Source organism: Mus caroli, unplaced genomic scaffold, assembly GCF_978045245.1.
Source record: "Mus caroli unplaced genomic scaffold, Mus_caroli_1 scaffold_15, whole genome shotgun sequence".
In the NCBI taxonomy this organism is placed as follows: domain Eukaryota; kingdom Metazoa; phylum Chordata; class Mammalia; order Rodentia; family Muridae; genus Mus; species Mus caroli.
Genome location: NW_028227270.1, coordinates 84,171,387 through 84,192,233, shown reverse-complemented (window position 1 = coordinate 84,192,233; position 20,847 = coordinate 84,171,387). Strand labels below are relative to the sequence as shown.

Here is a 20,847-nt window from a genome sequence, read left to right as displayed (position 1 = left end):
TGTGGACTCTGCTTTTCCAAGACATTTCTAGATCCGAGGGCCAGGGTCTTGACTGGAATACATCAATCATTATGGATTTCTATAGTTACTTCTCAAGGGGAAGAGACTAGCTATGGGGTGATCAGTACCACTCTTCACACATACAAATATCATTGTGCTGGTTGGTTTATTAATCAATTAGACACAAACCTAGACATATCTAAAAAGAGGGAACCTGAATCAAGAAATTGACTCTACCAGTTTGTCTGCAGGCAAGTTTGTAGGGTATATTCTTGATTATGATTGGTGTGAAAGGGCCCAGCCTACTGTGGGTGGTGGCATTCTTGAGCAGGTATCTAAAGAAACAAACAGAACAAGACAAAAGGATGGAACCACAACACCACATTCCTTTATGACTTCCGTTTCAGTTCCTACCTCCAGGTTCTTGCTTGAGTTTGTTCCCCAACTTCCCCCAATAATGGACTGTGGCAACAAACAATCCTCTCTTCCCCAAGTTGTTTTTAGTCGTGGTGCTTTATCAGCAATAGAAACTGCAATTAGCATGATTATTGTACCTCGCATGAAAATAGTACACTTTTGCTGTTTTGAGTCCTACACTTCTGATAATTTGAGACAATAGCAGCAACAGAATGATAACGTGAACATAAAGAGCACTTGGACCACTGTGAAGACCTAAAACGCTCTCAGGCGGTACTGTGATTGAATGTTATTCACAGTAAGTCTTTTTGGCTATGAATCAGGAAATGTTTTAAGGACAAATACATTATGGGAGTTAAAAAAACAGGACTTGCCACAAGCACAGCACAGGAATAAGACCACACAGTAGCCTGGAAGTTCTGGAAGGACGTAAAATACTAGCCAGGATATGTAGGGTTCATATCCTGCTCTCTCTATATGGCTTTCAACTATAAAGAAGTGGAACTTGAGGAATAGAGCAGGGGAAACACAAAACAAGCCTGAAATAGAGTATGTCATGAAATTAGGAAGTAAGGATGTTGAGGTCAGTTAGAACTCTTTCTAACTGGCAGCATCTAGGATTGAATATCAATTTAAGGAATGATAATAACAGATGTAAGTAACCCAGTAAAATGGGAATATCAAGAATTCATACTGATGCCCATTCATTGTTCTATTATTAGACATTTTCTTGACAAAGTAATTGCAATGATTTGCTTTCTGGTGGAGTACTTTTTAATTACTTAGGGAACAAAGAGTCACTTTTAAATGGATGAGCTCACCAGCTACCACTGTGCTGGATCCTGTGATCTGTGCCCAGAGCGCCCTTCAAGAATGACCGAGGCTTATCCCCTCTGAGAGTCATGAGAGAAAACGGTCATAGGGGGGGCCAATTGAAGTTGATGAGAATTGTCTTGTCTTGGCAATTTTATTCTAGCCAAAACTCACCTCCAATAACTCATCAGCATGAGCACAAAGCCAAGTCCTATTGTACTCATCTTAAGGAATCACAAAAGCCTACACCATTTCTGAAGGTCCACATGGAATCAGCAACTGCGAGGCAACCTAACTTCCCCCTTGATCCAATACTCTCCTTTTCTCCCATGCAGCTGATCATAATAGCACTGTTTAGTGAACTTCTAATGAATCTCATAGATGCTAATTTCTAAGTCTCTTTCCTGAGTTGAGGTACCCAACCTGTACCAGCACCTTAACAAAATGACGAAAACTCACTTCACAGTAGGGGGACTTGCAAAACTATGTGTGTAACCAGGTAGGGTGCTTTTATAATTAGAAACTACACACACACACACACACACACACACACACACACACACACACACACAGTTAAAATTTAGTTCTCACTGTGAGGCATTAAAATATCGGAGCAGTGGGACCTTCAAGTAGTGATTAGACTCATGAGGGCTCTGCCACCATGAATGATTTCATCCACTCACATGTTACCCCAAGAGTGGGTTTGTTTTAAAAGCCAAATAGGCTCTTATCATGCATGCATATCTCTCTTCCTAAGATGCTATGTGCTGGTGCCTCAGGGGTCTGTAGAGGCCTCAACAATAAGGTGGACCTCATCAGATATAGCTGCCTTATCTTGAATTTCTCAACTACAAGCCAAATATATATATTTTTCTTGGTATAAGGTTTTCTCTTAAAGCAATAGAAAGTGATGACCTGAGAATGCAGTGTTATTTCTGTGATCATCCTAAGGAATGTGTATGACCCAATTTTAATCATGAGGCAATATCATTCAAAACCTCAAAGAAGGTGAGAGGCATACTAAAACTTTCCACTTTGTAATCCTCACAGGTATCAAATCATGAATGTCTCAAGAAGACTGCACAGCTTATATTAGCAACTTTTCTGTTGCTGTGCTAAAACACCATGACCAAAGGCAACTGAAGGAAGAGAGAAGTTTATCTGGCTCATGGTTCTAGAAAGATAAGAGTCCTTCAAGGCAGGATGGAGGCATGGCAGCCAGCAGAAAGCATTATAGTAAGAACAGGAAGCTGAAAGATCACATCTTCAACAATCTAACAGCAAGCATGAAGCAGAGAGAACAAACTGGAACTAGTGTGAGGCTCTAAGCTCTCAAAGCTCAGTCCAGTGACATACTTCCTCCAGCAAGCCTGCACCTCTCCCCCAATAGCCTTCCCAAACAGTTCCACCACTTGAAGACTGAGTGTTCAATGTCTGGACCTATGAGGGACATATCTCATTCAAACCACAGTACACCTATTCTTAATTGCTTTCAAAATGAAGATAATTAAAGAAATTAGACACAAAGCATGACATAAATGTCTTGTGTGGTCCTGGATTTAATCGGGTCTCCATGCTGTAAAGGACATTATTAAACAGTAGTGAAACACAAGTGGGTTTCAAAACTAATGAAATTACATGATACCCACGGTAATGTCACAATCTCCATGCTTATGTGGGAGAATGTCTTTGTCTGAAACAAAACAAAAAGCAATCAAACGAACAATATGTTCAAACCCAGGGATGATAGGATAAGAGGTTAATGACTCTGATGGTTCTGAAATAAAAACAGAACTTCACATTGTTCTTCCAAATTCTCTGCAAAATGAAGTTTGCCTCAAAATTAACAAAATGTTGTGCAACAAAACAGTTACATATGTGCATGAATATTCATTGTTCAATTATTCTGCACACTCAAGTCCTTCACTGTTTTCAACTGTCAGGGATACAATTCTTAGGATAAGTAACATTTCTTGAACTCTATCTAGTACATGAGTTCTAGTCTTTCAGAAGAACAGTCTGGAGGGATCCCTTCCTTATCATCTGACCCCAGGGATCACCCTGGATCTACCAGGAGGCATGGGGAGACTCTTTCTTTAAAAGACATCATCTCTGAGAGAACACTGACTAGTAGGAGTGGATAATATAGCACCCAGTGAGATGTTTAGCCTAAGTACACAAACCATACCCAGGGGCAGAGGACTCAATGTGTGAGTGGTAACTGATCAATTCCCCCAAACAGAGATGAGTGATTACCCACAATGCAGGGTTGTCATTAAATCTAACAGAAATAAGGTGTGAGGGGAATTCCTTTTTAACTTCTAAGGTTTATTACCTTGTGTCTACACCCTAAACAATCTGGCTGTGGTTTTTGTCTTCTCAAAATTTTATCTTGAAGTCTACAAACACAAGTGCTGTCTTTGTGAATCATCTTTATTTTTAAAATTTGGCTAACACTCAAGTGTCTTTGACATGTTTAAAGCAATTTGTTTCACAAATATAAGAGTTGGGGAAGATTGAGATGGTTGAGATGAGATCCTGGAGGCAATGTGTCATTTCCTCTCCCTTGGGAGTATGATGTACAAAGAAGTAAGCTGTTGGATGGAAAATGCCATCCTTGCTGTCCCCACCACCTCGTTCCTGTCACTTTAGTCACAGAAACATTTTTCATTTCTTTCGTCAAATTAATTGCTTCAGAATATTAGAGGCTCTTGTCTATCTGGCCACTAACATTCTGCTCAACCTAGAGGGAACTGTCAACTTAATTTTAGGGTGTGGAGTATCCAGTGTGGCTTTTGCTGTGCAGAGCCAGTTTTGAGACTGGGAGAGAAAGATATGCTTCTTTTCTGTTTTTCCCAGACAAGGAAACGGAACTTAAAATAGCACCAGTTCTTAAGATGCTGCAAACACAAAGCCCAGTGCCTCTATTGCAAGGGCTGAGAGCTTTGTGAAAAAATGAATGTACCCTCTCCCCCCAAATAAAGTCCTGCTGATGCCTTTCTCTGCAGGCCACTCACTGCCACAGTGTGAGGTGTCATACACCTTGCTACCTGACTACAGGAAGGGCCCGACATCTCATTCCTTGATGCCTAGATTCATCAGCTTGGCAACTGTAGCAAAATACAGTAGCCTGGGTGACTCAAACTACTGAAGAATATTTCTCATACTCCTGGAAGCTGAGATCTTAAAGATCAAGGTGCTGGGACACTTAGTTCCCAGTGAGGGTCAACTTCTTGATTCATGGTATTTTCGCTTTATGTCCCTGTGTGATTGGCAAAGAAAGAAAATATGTATGTCTGGTCTTGTCCTTTTCTGGGAAGGGCACTAACTTCATTCAAGAGTGTTCCACCCTCATAATCATCTTCCAAAGCTCCATCTCCAAATACCATCACACTGGGGGATAGAATATCAACATAAGAGTTGGGAGGAACACATACATTTAGTCCATAACCTACCTCATCTTGCTTCTCCAAACCATCTCTTGCTCTCACACTAAAGATCTCCAGTTTGTTGCCTTGCTTGTACTATACTTAGTTTGAGCTCATCACATCTCCCTTTGGTGAAGAACCATGGGAAACACAGATAGTGATTATTAGATTATCCCAGTATTTATGACTGGACCATGGGTCTGATATCTGAAAAGATCCTTTAATAAGGCAGTGTCTATGGAATGTGAAGAACCCTGTACTCTCCTCACATCCTATGTAGTAAATATAACCACACTATGGCAGGTTAGTGTGGTTAAATCATTCTTGCCTACGCAGTATAAACATGAAATGCGAGTCAGTACAATTACTTTCATAGATATTAAAAGGTTAGGAATATGTCAAACTCTTGTCACTACTATCAGATGACACCAACTTTCTTGGAATGAGTTGTAATGTGGCTGCTTTGGGGAGATGACATGTGGAGACATTCACTTTTGCTAGGGAAGACTGGGTCAGATGAAGTTTGTGGCTTGAACTACTCAACAAGCTCCATGCAATTCTTTAAAGTAGTGGTTTTCAGTCTGTGGGTTGAGAACCCCACAGGGGTTGCCTATCAGATATCCTGCATATCAGATATTTACATTATGATTTATAACAGTAGTTATAAATTATAGTTATAATGTAACAATGAAATAATTTTATTGTTGAGTGGGTCACCATAACATGAGGAACTATATTGCAAGGTCACAGCATTTGGAAGGTTGAGGACCACTAATTTAGAGGCCTGGACAATAGTGTTTGGTTTCTGGATATCCATATGCCATTGCACGTGCCTCCTATAGCCAGACTACACAGTATTGGAGCCTCAGAGGCATGTGATTGGGCCCATTTATCTCCTTGTTTTCTCCAAGTTTCTGGTAGTTCATACTAGTGAGGCCTATTTCCCCTGTAAGTTATCTTTTTGTGTTTTCTACTAGCTAAACCAACCAACCTCCACCCAGAATCTTGAATGTCTACAGCCACCTGCATACCCTGCATATCTCAGACAGGTGCAGAGGCTGGCTTGGCTCTTTACTAGGAGAAGGCAGAAGGAGCTTGGGTCTCTTGTCTCCACCATGAAGAGGTTGGAAAGGATCCATATATCGTCTCCAGTGCTAGATGGATTCATTTCCTAGCTCCATTCTAGTTTGCTCAGGAAACCAGTCCTTATATGTAGGTTTTCTCTTCTCTCCATATTTTCATCTTCAATGAGGATCTCAGCTTTATCTGACCTCTGATGAATGTAGCCACCATGAAACTCTAAGGTCAACCAATGATACACCCTATCCAATTAAATGTTCCTGGCTCCTGATGCTTTCTCTCATAGAAACAGAGTTTTCGTACATTTGGGAATGTGTCCATATTGTTCACTATAAGATTCTCTCTCCACTCTCTGCCCCCTGACATATTCCTCTAGATTTCTAGAAACTTCCCTGATTTCATACACATATATCGTAGGGTTGTTAAGGACAATACATTTAATTCTTCTGTATGACAGCATTTCCAACACCCATCCTAGACTCTCCTTGTGTCCCAGATTATGTTCCATTCAATTCTGTCAGATCCTGGCTAACCTTATTTGGGAAGGTATCTAAAGTCCTTATTGTGTGCAGACAATTTCTAGACATGCAAAATATGTATGGTGGGGAAAGCGTCTATAATTTTGTGTATTATGTATAATTTGTGTATAGAAGTATTATGTTGTTACTTCATGAACTGTACCTTGTGATGGACATCAGCTTTACCTATGAGCAGCAATGGGTGTTAAAGTATTTATAGAAATATGCTTATCAGCATGGCCAATCCTGTTAATTCATTAGACAGTTGACTCTGGACCCGTCTCCTCTTTCAACTCCTCCCTTCTGCCTTGACTACAGATTCAACCTTCAGCATCATCTTTTAGTCACCACTGACTCATGGCACCCAACCTTTCCTGCTCCTTGTGCCATCTCTCTACACTTTTCACTTTGTCTCTCCACATTCCCTCATCAAGTGTTCATGTGTTTTTAGGATGCTGCTTTCTCCAGAGCTGCAGCCAGTCATCTGAAAGAGCCAGTTTGAGTAAATGTATGAGCAAGAGCTGTCAGAAAAGGACTAGCTACTGTCACAGTGAGTTCTCTTTGAATTAGAGAAACTGCTATCAATATATCTCCATGCAAAAGCATACTCACAATAGATGAACTCAGCCTGCCGTTCTGGGAGCACTTCCTGTTTCGTCATACACAGAGCTGAAGCTCTACATGAGCACAGGCTAGGCAGATGACAACAGCTGCTCAAGTTACGACTCATGAACATAATTTCTGCTTTCCATCTAAATGAATGCTTGAGATTAAATACTTGATTTTATTATAACTCATCTTCTTATCATTTTACATATCTCCTTCAGAAACCTCTGTTTTGAAAATTATGTTTTCTTTCGCAACTCCAAGCAGGAAATTATATTTCTAGATGGGCTGTCTATCTCTCCCTTCTAGAGTCTTCACAGAGGCACTTTGGTTAGTCTGTAGAAGAAACAGGTCCTGGCAAAATCTCTTTAACTCTTGTCTCTACAGAGGCCTGCACATTTTCTTGAGCTGATTCGAAATGCTCTTGAAAACTAATGGTGACTTAATTGGATTTAATAAGATTATGTTAATAAGATTCTGATCATTTAATAAAAGAGTTTTTCTAGGTTTGCATTGGACTCTAACACAATGAAATGGATGTTTGGGGAGGATAATAATGTGCTGTGTAGAGAATCCAGATGTCCCAGCCCATCACCAGGAATCAGAAAATAAGTTACCAACCAAGTAATGATAGCAGACTGGCTCCATTATGGAGATTCGGTGCTCACAGGCTATCTAGAATTGACCTCCATCTCTGTGCCTGGAAAGTGCATGGTGCCCAAGCTATGAGTATAGAAAGGGGCTTTAATCCATGAAGGAATTTTTTTCTACTAAAGCTAGTGCACATTGGAGAACAAGCCACTTGGCTTTCATGAACAAACCCCTTCACATATAGAGGCCAGTCATGACTCTTACCCTCAAAAAACACTCCTAATTCCCCAACTTTCTTCTCTAGACCTACCTGCCTTGTCTGAGACTTTACTCTACAGCTTTTGCCTGCAGTCTCCTTCCAGACTGCTAGCCTGTTAACTATTGAGTAACTGTTTCCAGAATTCCTATTACTCTATCTGGAACTGACTCTAAAGCACTGGCTCTCAACATTCCTAATGCTGTGACCCTTTAATACAGTTCCTCATGTTGTGGTAATCTCTAACCACAAAATCATTTGTGTTGCTACTTCATAACTGTACATTTACTGCTGTTATGAATCATAGTGTAAATATCTGTGTTTTCAGATGGTAACCCCTGTGAAAGAGTCATTCCACCCAAGGGTTGGAATGACCCAAAAGCTGAGAACCACTGGTCTAAAGACAGGTTTAGAACACCAGTGTGCACTCAAGGACATGAGATCGGTATGCACCACAGCCATTTGTACCTTTACCTTCTTTCCATCAGTGTTCACAACACTGTTCGTAAAAGGAAAAATTAAAATAATTCATATGTACAACGGAATAATATTTAGTGATGAAAGAGTGAAACCCTGGCATTTCCAAAAATAGCAATGGACTTAGATTCATAATTTTAAATAAATGTCCAGATATGGAAATACAGATAAGACATGAAGTCACTCAGATAGAATAGAAAAAGCTAAGCTCACAGAAGTAGAATATAATCCTGGTTACTGGGGCCTAGGGAGGGATAGAATAAGGAGGAATATAGAGACTGACTGATGGGGACAAAGACACAGATGAATAGGTGGAATGCTTTGGATGATATTATAGCCAAAATCAACGTATTGTGACAATGAAGTTTGTCAAAGAGGAGATTTTGATGCTGTCATCATGAAGAAATAGGTTTTAAAAGACAGGTGATCTGTATATGAAGTGGATATTCAACACTGTGTACATTTACCCAAACATTACTCCATCCCCTAGGAAAATGTGCAATTCTTACCTGTCAGTTAAAGAAAGGTAAATTAACTTCAATCAAGCTAAATAGAGCTAGTATAGTTTGCTAAACTTCTGTTATACATACATGTATGTATGTATACATGAGATGCCAGAATACATGTATGTATGTATACTATGAGATGCCAGAATGCAGAATGCAGTAGGACTTTGTGCCACACCAATTCTCTGAACAATGCATTAGCTGTGATCTTATGAAGGCTGGTAAATAGCAGTAGACAGAAAGTAAATTGTGAGACTGGAGGAACCACCACAAGCTCTCCTGTAGTTCAGCTAAGAAACTTTCAAAGAGCCAATCAAGGGCTGGGGATGGAACTCCCAGAAGCGTGCTTGTCTGACCTGCACAAAGCCCTGTGTTTAACCTTTAGGATGGTAAATAAAAGAGCAGTGGCCAAGAGAATGTTTAGCCTTAGTCAGGGAAGCAGGTCCAGAGCCCTGATCCTGGATGCCTGGAAGGCTAAAGAAATCCTTTTAAACAGATAGGCTAGTTCAACCCATCATCAAGCAGCGACTCATTCCTCCCCCATTCAGTAGAAAAATTCATAACCATTTATGCCTGGCACACATGTCTATGTGCATGAGAGTGAGGACAGGAGAGTGGGGAGTCAGAGATGGAAAGTGACCCATTACAGAAAGAGAAGGAAAGACAAGAAAGGGGGCTGAGATCCTGAGAGGTGAGGCTAGCCAAAGACATGCCCAGCTATTTATAGCTCATCTCGAGCAGGCAGTCTGGCTGCTGCTATAGTGGCACTTTATGTGGGTTGTCCTCCTGTAAGAAACACCATGGAGATGCAGCTGCCTATGAACTTGCAATGTTCAGAATAAGGCTGGTAATTGGGTCATCTTATTAGCAAGCAACTATCACTAAGCGGTTGAAAGAGCTTCAGGTTATCCTCCATCAATCCTTGCAGCACACTCAGGGAGGAACCAGAGGGCAAGGGTGATGAATAATTAGTCCACTTAGTGCCTTGCTTTAGTGAGTTTTCTATCCACTTACATGACGCCTCCTTTCAGATGGGAGCCATAAGACCAAAGTGTGATGGTTGGAACATTAGTTTTCATTAGGTATCTTTTCCCACTTTTTTCAGCCCTCACTTCATATTGGCAAGATGCTTTAGAATTATAGGGAACATCCAGCGGTGCCTGCATCACATCACACCTCAGTTCAGATTACAACTTCCTAACCAAGTACAGTTTCAATTCTATGTGTACTAATGAGCCACACTTATGAATTCACAAGTACAGGGGATCACAGAAAGACTGGGGCTTAGAGATAGGGAGAGGGGAGAGGGGAGAGGGGAGAGGGTGAGGTCAGATTAGAGGATCAGAAAGGAGAGGGGAAAATAAGAGGGATGGAGGGAGGTACAGGTGAAATCTCATCCTAACCACTACAGTTCTTCCTGCATGTGCTTTGCATACAGCATATGGGATGTAGAACTCACTGGTGACTCTGATATCCTGAGATCTTCACTTTGCTTAGAAACTTGTGTTTATTGGCTGAGATGCATAGACATGTATGCCAACAGGGTATGTGTGTGTGAGAGAGTGTGTGTGGAGGTGTGTGTGTGTGTGTGTGTGTGTGTGTGTGTGTGTGTGAGAGAGAGAGAGAGAGAGAGAGAGAGAGAGAGAGAGAGAGAGAGAGAGATTTTGTGTTTGTGTGTGTATGTGTCTATGCGTCTTTGTGGGGTTTTTTTGTGTATGTATGTGTGTGCATACATGGGTAATAACAACAAGAAATAGAGAAAGATCAAGATGGAGAACGATTCATTATAGAAGAGGGTGGAAAGACTAGAAAGCGCCGCTAGATAGTGAGAGAGGTGAGGATAGCCAAAGGTGTGGATAATCATTTTTAACTCTTCTTAAGGTGGATGAGAAGACATGCAGTGGAGCCTTGGACTCTAAGATGTAGGTGCTGGTTGTCTTAGTTAGAGTTTCAATTGCCAAGTTGTAACACCATGACCCAAAAGCAAATTTGGGAGGAAAGGGTTTATTTAGCTTGCACTTCTATATTAGTGTTCAACACCAAAGGATGTCAAGATAGGAACTCCCTTTTCTCAGTGTCCTTACCACCGATAGTCATTGGTCAATTTTTTAAAAAAAAATAATCACCATTCTAACAGGTGGCAGATACAGACTGGTTTTAAATCACATTATGCTGGTAATTATAAATAAAGAATATATTTCATATGTCTGTTGGCCATTCATATCTCTTCTGGGAAACGTCTATAAAAATCATTTGCCTATTTCCTCAAATAAGTTACTGAATCCCTGTGAACTTTGGTCCCCAGTTTCAGTGGTGGTTATTATTGCCCTGCCTGGTTCTAGTTTTCTCATTTCTAGTTTGATGTTAGCATGAAAGGCCATTTCATATAAATTATGTTCTTTAACCTTAATCAGTGTTTATTTAGCTTCATACTCTGCAACAAAACACCTTAGAAAGTTAACTTATAAAGAAAAGGGGAGGGTATTTGGGGGGGGGGAGTTTGGATGTTGTAGTCAAGGATCAAGTTTGCCCTACTGCTTTGGCCCCTCTGCCTTGGCCTCTCCATAGTGCTCTGCTGCCACGGTTAGTTAAACTCACTTCTTTATTGAGCTATATACAATGAACTGACCTCCTCAATTCCAACGTAAAACAAACATCCTGAGTTTCCCCTAGTTTTGCAGTTGGGGGGCCTCTATCAGAGTGAGCACATCTACGTGATGCCAGCATTTCTGTATGTGTCTGAGCCTTCTTCATCTCCTCATCACTCCAGTTAGTTTAGTACAGAAACCAGCATCTTTTTTTTTCCCTTCAGAATTAATTGATCCCACTCTAATCCAGGCTGGCCTAAAACTTGCAGCAATCCTCCTGCCTCAGCCGCTGCTCTTGGCTTCAGATCTCCTTAGCAGTTTACTTAAACCCCTCTCTGCAAAGGCTTCTGATTATTTATAGAACAACATGGAAGCTTCTTAACAAGTGGCACAAAATAACTTATCTGTTCCAGTTTTCATGCCCCACTGACCTTCGCACCCTGTGTCCCAGAATAGCCACTACCACCCACTTCAGACCCATCTTCAAAAGCTCTTCCTGGGGGATTCCCTGCGTTGTGCTCAGCGAGACACCGCCTTCAAAATAACTCTAGACAGCTTCCCTCAAGAAGCTGGCACCAAACTCCACCTCTGTTTCTCAAGCTGTCCCACTGACTTTGGGTCTGCCCCTTGGAGGCTGGAAGTGAGCATCCTACTTCTCACACTGTTCCCTGATCACAGGGTCACCCCCTGAATGGCAGGGAGCGAGCATCTTACCTCTCAGAGTGTCACCCAGGACCACATTCCCTGTGAAGACAGAGAATCTCTTTCTGATCTGATCCTTGCCTGGTGCTTTCACATGCAAAATGTTCAGTAAGTATTCACTGAATATATACCAAAAGGATAAAATAATAAGCATTACAACAAAAGAAGCCAAACCAAAAATATGGATGATAAAAATATGACTATAAAGTGAATATTTAAAAATCATTTTGAAAAGAAAGCTGCTGAATATGAATGCTAACTCGACATTTATTGTAATGCTCACACAAAATCTTAAATTGTCATACTGTAAAGAGGGGTATTATATTAAGCACTGTCCACAAACTACAGATCCACTCAAGTTGCAGATTCACACTGCTCAGTGCTCTATAGGACAAAGGTAATAGCCAGCTGGAATCCTGCACTTCCCGGGATGAGCTCTGCATTTTATTTAAGGGTACTATAACAATAAAAACATACTAGGTTAGCATTTGCAGTAAAACAATTTTAGTAAATATTCCACTAAACTAAACCTGTGTTTTGACTGTATGCTGATGTAAAACCTCTAATATGCAGATGATGGTGGTGACTGAAGAGGCACGAACCACAGCAAGAGCCAAATGTATTTGACCACAGAACTCTTTTCTTTTCCCAGGGAGCATCTCGTGACAGTTGTCCATAGGGAAGACAGGCTGGCAAACACTGTCCTACTTTCTCAGATGCCATTATTTGATGCTTCCCACAGATGCTTAGGAATAAGCACTCCCGTTGTCAGTGCAGAAACTCACAGGGGGCAAAGATTTGAAATGACACCCCACAGAAGTGCTCCTTCGAGATGCCGAAATAGCCCCTTTTCAGGAAATGAAGCATAAAGTGTAGACACAACATGGCCTCTGACTTATTCCTCTGTGAGATTTGGGGCAGGAAATTTCTCTGTGGGGAAGCCATGTTATATGTGTGAAAAGCACACATCGATGTGATAATTTTATCTGGAATTTCTGAATGATTAAAAAAAAGAAAAGAAAAAAACACTAAAAGATTTAGCTTTCTGACTTTAATGGTTCGGATGAGGTGTTAATGTGTTCCCCAAAGAATGGGCTGGAAGCTTAGTTCCCAGTGTGATGTGTCAGGGTGACATGGAATCATGCGGATGATTACTTTTTTGAGGACGTGGCCCTGGAAGGGCAAAATGACAAGACTGATCCTTGCCAGTCTTTAGCTTTCGTCCCAGAGACCTCTCCCTCTTCTATACGCTCTCTCCATGATGCCATCCTCTATTGATGGGATACAGTATAGATCCCTCACCAGATTCTGATCAATCAGCCTGATGTTAGACATCCAAAATAGTGGTCTAAATAACTCCTTTTCTCACCTAGCCTTGGATACTGTATTTTAATACTGTAAAATGTAAAGTTAGCAACTGTAATGATCTGAAAGTAGCTGAGGTGTGAGGTGTGATGGGTCAAAAGTAGGAAAGTAAAGTCTTAATGGTAACTAGAGACACAGGTTAGAGGGAGGGAGTTTTGGTTTGGTATTTGTTTCGGGATGAGGAGGGGCTTGGATGCAGCAGGCAGAGGTGGGAGTCAGGGAACAGGCCCAAGGAGTCAGAGAAGCTTTGGGTTCCTGCAGGAGAAGCATAGACCATTGCCATGAGTGAGGGATGAGTAGAGCACAGAATCTTTCGTGCCCACAGGATGCAGGGATAGTTAGCTAGAGTGTGGTTGCTTTATGTAACGATGAGGTTGCCTCACACTGTGCTCATGACTCCAAGTCAGCCAAAGCCTTTGGAGGTCAACAGGTACTTCCGGGGCTTAGACCTTTCTCACATCTATGACATTGGTCACTCTTGTCCCCTTAAGGCACTTAACTCTCTGTCTTAGTGTGTGATTTCCTCCTGCTTCTCAGATTATTTGGCCTTTGTTTCCCCCTCAAGGACTCTGGTTTCTGGCACCTTCCTTTAAAGTTGTTCTCCCTCAAGGTTTGAGTTCCTCTCCCTGCTTACTCTTGACTTTTGCTGAGTGAACTTTTCTATCCAGATGTGTATCCAAATTTCCTTCTATCCAACTGAAATGCCACCCTTACACTCCACATTCAGACTGTCTTTGAACACGTAGCTACGAAAGTCACTCAAAAACTCCAAAGAGCAGCCTCCATACTTTTCAGGTTCATCTAGGCATGTTCATTTAATCATTTCAATCTTGATGTCATCTGAAAAGTGGTGGCTATAGCGCAATGTCCAGAAAGGAAGGTGTACGTGAGAAATAGACACCAGCCTGTGCTGAAGTGCCTCATGCCAGTGAGTCACCAATGGGAAGCACTGCCTTTGTCATCCCTTCCCCACAGCGAGAACGTGGGAGATACACTTGACTCATCCTTTCTCTTACCTCACACTCGTCTTATTGACTTTGCCTCCTTGATCGTTCTTGAATCCCAGAATGCAGAAACAAACTTCTTTGTTTCTATAATTGTTGCCCTCATCCAGGCTCTCATGCTCTGTTTCTCCTGAGCATCTCTCCTTTAGTTTTGATGCTCTACACCAACATGATGTATGCTGGAGCAAAACATCATGAATGAGACTTCTCTGTGTCATTCCTATCTCAGAACCCAATACCCTGCTGACTCTTTGTAAATGCTACTCAAGAAATGAGAGAATGCCGAGCGTGGTGGCACACGCCTTTAATCCCAGCACTCGGGAGGCAGAGGCAGGCGGATTTCTGAGTTCGAGGCCAGCCTGGTCTATAAAGTGAGTTCCAGGACAGCCAGGGCTATACAGAGAAACCTTGTCTCGAAAAACCAAAAAAAAAAAAAAAAAAAAAAAAAAAGAAAGAAAGAAAGAAAGAAAGAAAGAAAGAAAGAAAGAAATGAGAGAAATAGACGTTAAAATGTTGATGACAATATATTGGTGTATTGTAAGGTTAAAGGTATACATAGTATGTCTGCACTTGAACTAGGCCTGGGTACTTGATGGCTTCAGTCACAAATGACTTGCCTTAGTGGTACTATCATGAAGGGCTGCCCCTCTGTGTTCACAGGATGACAGAGATGAAAGGAACCCAGCCAACATTACATCCATTCTTAGCCTTCCCATGACTCTACTCTGAAGACACCTGGTGTTATGGCTTGAGTCTGCAATATCCCCACAAGCTCATGTATTGATCCCTTGGTCTCTAGGTCGTGGTATGATTTTGGAAGGTTCTAGAAAGTTGAGGGGGTGGGTTCTAGTTGGATGGAGTAGAGCACTAGATAAGGATCTACCTTCAAAGGTTATACCTAGTCCTCAGTCCCTTCTTGTCTCTCTGCTTGCCATTTACAATAGGTGAATTGAACTGCCACCTCCTCCACACATTCTATTCTACCATGGGCTCAAAGTTGGCAGAGACAAGGGGCCTGAACAAAATCTATGAATCGTGGATCAGAAGATAATCCCCTCACCCCCCCCCCAAGTGGTTTTTTTTTGTTTTTTTATTTTTTTGTTTTTTTTTGGGTGGCAGCAATGTAAGAGTGACTGATATAACCAGGGAAAGACATGTTGTTCAAACAATCACCCTCCGAGAAAGGCACAAATGCTTTCTTGGAAGATTCTAGGAAATGCTTGGGTTTTTTGTTTGTTTGTTTGTTTGTTTTTTGTTTGTTTGGTTGTTTTTGTTTTGTTTTGTTTTTGTTTGTTTGTTTTTTGGGTAAGAGGCTCTGATCTTGCTAATATCTTCCTCTGCACTTTTCTTTCAGCAGAAAATGAAGTAAGACCCATGGGGCTGTAGGGGCCATGATGAGACCAAGAAAAAGGCCAAGAGAGGCTCTGAAGTCATGGCCTCAACTCTCTGGGGCTCTGTGATTGAACCCAGGGAGGAGGACATTTCTCGTGGATCAGAGCATTACTTCAGAGGGTGTGTAAGTGCCCTCTCCTGTGTCAGGAGAGCTGGTGAAGACACAACTAAGGGTTCTTGCCTTGGAGTAACTTTGTCATCTCAGCCCAAATACTTATCACCAAAACAAAACCAAAGAAAAACAACAGCAGATACTGGGCAGGATGTGAGGAAAGGAATGCATGGCTATTGGGTTCAGATTAGCATATTCCATGCAGAAAGTGTTGACAGGTTCTACAAAAAATGAAAACTAGAGTAGGTTTATGATCTGGCTATCTCACTCCCAGGAACATACCTGAAGCGATCCACTTCAGGGCACCATAGGAAAATTTGCATATCCACATGTGCTGCAATGCTATTTACTGGAGCTAAGATTGAAGTTAGACCAAGGTGCCTACTACAGAAGAGTTGATTTAAAAAAAAAAGTGTGTGTGTGTGTGTGTGTGTGTGTGTGTGTATTGTTCAGCTCTAAAGGTACACAGAATCAGGTAACATGCAGGAAAACTGGCAGGGTTAAAGAACACCATGATAAAAATAAGCTACATATAGAAAAATAAGTGCCATTAAATATGTTATCTATCATATATGGAAACAACAACAACAACAACAAAATGGCTTGAAAGTAGAATGGGAGGGGGCTGAAGGGAAGAGTCGGTGCTAGCAGAGGAGAGTGACTATGTCACAGTATATACGTGTGTGGCACTATCAAAACAGAACCTATTCCTTTGTACAATTAATATGTGTTATAGTAGTGATTTTTTTTAAAAAAGGATGCAGTTTTTCTTTCTCAACTAGCTATGAAGAAGGGGGAGGCATGTTAAAGTAACAGCAAATTAACACCACCAGCTGCTCTCAAGTCCCAGCTGCAGCCACAGGTTGGCACAGCCACACTTAACACCCTGTTCCAGCAGCAGGCTGAGGTGGAGAGAGAGAGAGAGAGAGAGAGAGAGAGAGAGAGAGAGAGAGAGAGAGAGAGAGAGAGAGAGAGAGGAGAGAGAGAGAGAGAGCCACACCCACCTCTTCAAATTTGTTAACACCTCCCACCCAATGCTGCATCTGGCTGTGTCTGCATACAGCTAATGAATGCAGTTGTCAAATACAAGCTTGCAAAACCCCGGCAGAGGAAATGCCCAAACTCTCCCGTGCACTCTCCTGGACACCTTCTTGGAAAACCCAAATGCAAGTAGGCTCATCTGGGACCATCTTGGTTTTGTTGTTGGTGGTGGTGGTTTATTTTATTTTATTTTATTATTTTTTTGTTTTTTCCAGATAGGGTTTCTCTGTATAGCCCTGGCTGTCCTGGAACTCACTTTGTAAACCAGGCTGACCTGGAACTCAGAAATCCGCCTGCCTCTGCCTCCCAAGTGCTAGGATTAAAGGCGTGTGCCACCTCCGCCCAGCTTGGGACCATCTTGTTTAAATATTTTAGAAGGGATCGCTCAAATATTAAATGTATATTTAACTAAGGAAGGAAGAAAGTAGGAGGAGATGGAAGAGAAACGAGAGGGGAGGAAGGAAGGAAGGAAGGAAGGAAGGAAGGAAGGAAGGAAGGAAGGAAGGAAGAAAGGGAGGGAGGGAGGGAGGAAGAAGAAAGGAAATTGGTTAGAAAGCAGAACAACTTCTGAATAAGACCCATGAGCTAGGATCTAAGGATAGCAACAAAAAGACACTCCCTAGTATTAACCTGTTGCACTGTAGACAAAAGCCTCAGAGAAGCAGAAGGAAACAATTACAAAAAATGCAGCTGTGGAATGGAAGCTGTGTGTGTGTGTGTGTAATTTTATTGTAGTAATAACATTCTGCAACTAGTAGGTATGCTCTTTAAAAATGAGTACTTAGCTAACATTGTTGATATATTTGATTGCTCATAACCCTCTATTTTTGTAAGATTAATTTTAGTTTTAATTATGTGCACTTGTGTGTGCCTGTGAACAGGAGTGCAGGTGGGTTCAGAGGCCAGAAGAGGGTGTCAGATTCCCTGGAGCTGGAGTTACATGTGGTGCTGGTGAGTCTACTGAGATGGAAGCTGAAGTTGAACTAGGTCGTCTATGGGGGTAACACTCTGAGCCAATTCATCATCCCTTATCATTTTTTTAAAAATAATTTAAGCATTTTCCACATGTAGTTTTGTGTGGGGAGGGCAGCTTGTGAGAGCCATTTAATCTCCTTCCACCATGTGAAGTTTGAATATCTACTCGGCTCATCAGACTTGGCAATAAGTGCCTATGCCTGCTGAGCCTTCTCACCAGCCCCTAAGCCTTCTAAAAGAAGAGATGCTCTCCTTCCAGATGAAAAATGATAAGGGCTGGAGAGATTCCAGCCTGTCCCAGTCTTTAGCGCTATTGCTGCAATGGCCCTGTGACATTTCAAATGACAGGAATTAGGAAAAGAACAGGAGACAAATCCCCCAATCCCTGGTTCTTTAATTGTCTCCTTTGCGTGTGAGTGATTTCTCAACTACTAAACAGTAGAAAGTTGAATTCTGTTGCTTTCTTTTCTTATATTGATGGTAAATTTGGAATCAGAAAATAGACTAATGTAATAATTCTCATAAGGGCTACAATGGAACAGCATTTAATGCTAAAAAATAGAAAGAGGATAAGCAGGGTTTCAAATACATGTTAGTTTGGTTATATACAGGATTTAATCTTAAAAGTAGGATGAGCTATGCATTTTCTCTTTTAAACCGAAGAAATAAAGTCAATACTGTTTCTCTTTTGTTTGAAGATGTCAGCTCTCACTAGTAGATAGTGTGGTATACTGCCCAGACCTCTCTGTTTTTATGAGGGTGTAGTGGCTGACAGCTCTCCATAGCTGACCCACTCTTAGAGCCTTGTTGACCAACACAGGAAACTTACGGTGTTAATGTCACAGCTGTTCCTTATGGGCCATCGAGAACCAAGGACCAGCCATGCACTGGGAAGAAGGTCTCACACCCTTCCTTACAATGGGGCAGCTCTGCAGATCCTAATCCAGCTACACAGTTTGGAGGCCACTGAGCCTCTGTGACCTTGTTATTTAACTCTTCCCTCGCCCATCACTGACTCCCGTATTCCTTCATACATGTTTATGTCAAGAGCAGCCCAACTAAACCTTAGCAAGACTATATAGTAAGAACCTATCTGAAAACACCAAATCAAAACAAAAGGTCTCTTTACAGCATAGAAGTCCAAAGCCTATAATTCATTAGCATTACCAAGTTACATAGTTGGATTACATAAAGTAATTACAAGTTACTTTAGTTTAGCTGGGGTGTTGCAACTTTTGACCAACATCTTGGAAGATTGTTGGAAGCATACTGAAACTTCTCATTTAAGAATATGTTTGGCCTTTATATGCCCCAGTACAGGGGAACGCCAGGGCCAAGAAGTGGGAGTGGGTGGGTAGGAGAGCCGGGCGGGGGGAGGGTATAGGGGACTTTTTGGGGTAGCATTTGAAATGTAAATGAAGAAAATAACTAATAAAAAAAGAATATGTTTGGCTTTTTCATTAATTTTTCATGGTATTTATATCACATATATAGAATTGTATCATATTTTTTAAAATTTATTTTGATCTTCCAAAATTGCAGTTACCATTATATAGGAAACACTTCTTATTTCTAAATGCTTAAGGCTAGTGGATTAGAGGGTGTGATTTTCAAGTATTCATCTCTGTCTAGCCAGCTTAAGAAGTTTTAGCGCTATCCCTTCCTTCCTTTTACCCTGCTGTTTTCTGAATATATGCTCATAACAGCATCAAAATTATACAGTTTTAGCTTTCTTTCCCCATTGTTTATAGAAGATATCTCTCTTGCATGTTTTTTTTTCCTGCACACCATACAGCAATGCTTTCTTTGGGCTATTTAGTAAACAAACAGTAATAGCAGGTATCTCTGTCTTATTTCTGTTTATAACTGTAGTATTAGACTCTCTCTTAAGCTGCTGTTTGGGGGCAAACCTTTCTGCAAAGGCCAGCTGATTATTAGTTTGATTATTTCAGCCATTATCAATATGATTGCCTGGCTTTTTCCTCAGCTCCCATGAGTGTGTGGATTTATGTGTGGAGTGTGTGGCTTACTTCAAGCCACCCTTCCTTTTTTTGTACCTGTATTTCTTCAATATCCATAAGTGGATATTGAATATCTGTTAAAATATGTCACGTAATAGTGACTTTGTAAAAAGGAAACAAGACCAAATTAATTTGAGAATCAATGGGACAAACAAAGCTAAAGCGAAATGGTCCTTTCCAGAACCTTGGAGATGTACACCATCAGTCATCAGGAGTACAAAGTGGTCAGTGGGTTTTCCTGCTTCATGCTCTTCTTGTGGACTGTTGGATGCTGCTTTCATGCAGAACTCACTTTGGGGTTCCATATATGGAGATCAGATGCTGAGGTTCGCAAATGCTCCCAGCCTATGACACCAACTAAATCACAATGGTAAGATGCGAAACCATTTGAGAAAAGCAAAACACTCAGTTAAATAATTTTTTTTCCAAATTATTAGTGTTTGGCCAATTTAACCACTCCTCCAACCAATCTTAAATACGGTGCAAGGAAAGAGAAAAATTGAGCCAGTGCCCACCTCTCTCTGCACCGTGACCCCTAGCATCATGGCTAAGGCAGGCAGCACTCACCAATGACATATTCCACTCTGAAGAGATCCTTCCTGGGGTCATAGGGACGGTTGAAGTCAATCTGGATGTAGAAGGTCTGCCCTCTGCGGACAATCAACTTATTGTTGTCATATTTGTCTGTGTGGTGATCAATCTTGTTACTGTCCCATCTCTCCTTGAACAGGTGAACAGCTGTGACATTCAGGTAATCTGTCCACACAGAAAGCAAAGTAAGAAAGCCATTAAATATGTTGGACCTAAACACATACTCAAAAACCCAGCTCATTTTTTTTTTTTCTGGAAGAAAATATGCTGCTTGAAACTGCAAGGGAGGGGAGGGGGCAGCAGATTCGAGAATAAACCTCTTGCTTTGGAAGAAAGATTCTTTTAAAACCTCTCCCCACCTGTG

General features: G+C 41.3%; 1 protein-coding gene across 2 annotated transcripts in view; it reads right to left on the bottom strand.

Moving 5' to 3' along the window:
- F13a1 (coagulation factor XIII A chain) overlaps nt 1-20,847 on the bottom strand; it is a 187,084-nt gene that overhangs the window by 148,987 nt on the left and 17,250 nt on the right. For both annotated transcript variants that reach the window (XM_029484978.2, XM_021180809.3), the window contains exon 3: nt 20,460-20,648. In XM_029484978.2, the coding sequence (XP_029340838.1) occupies nt 20,460-20,648 (189 nt within the window). The remainder of the gene's footprint in view (nt 1-20,459; nt 20,649-20,847) is intronic.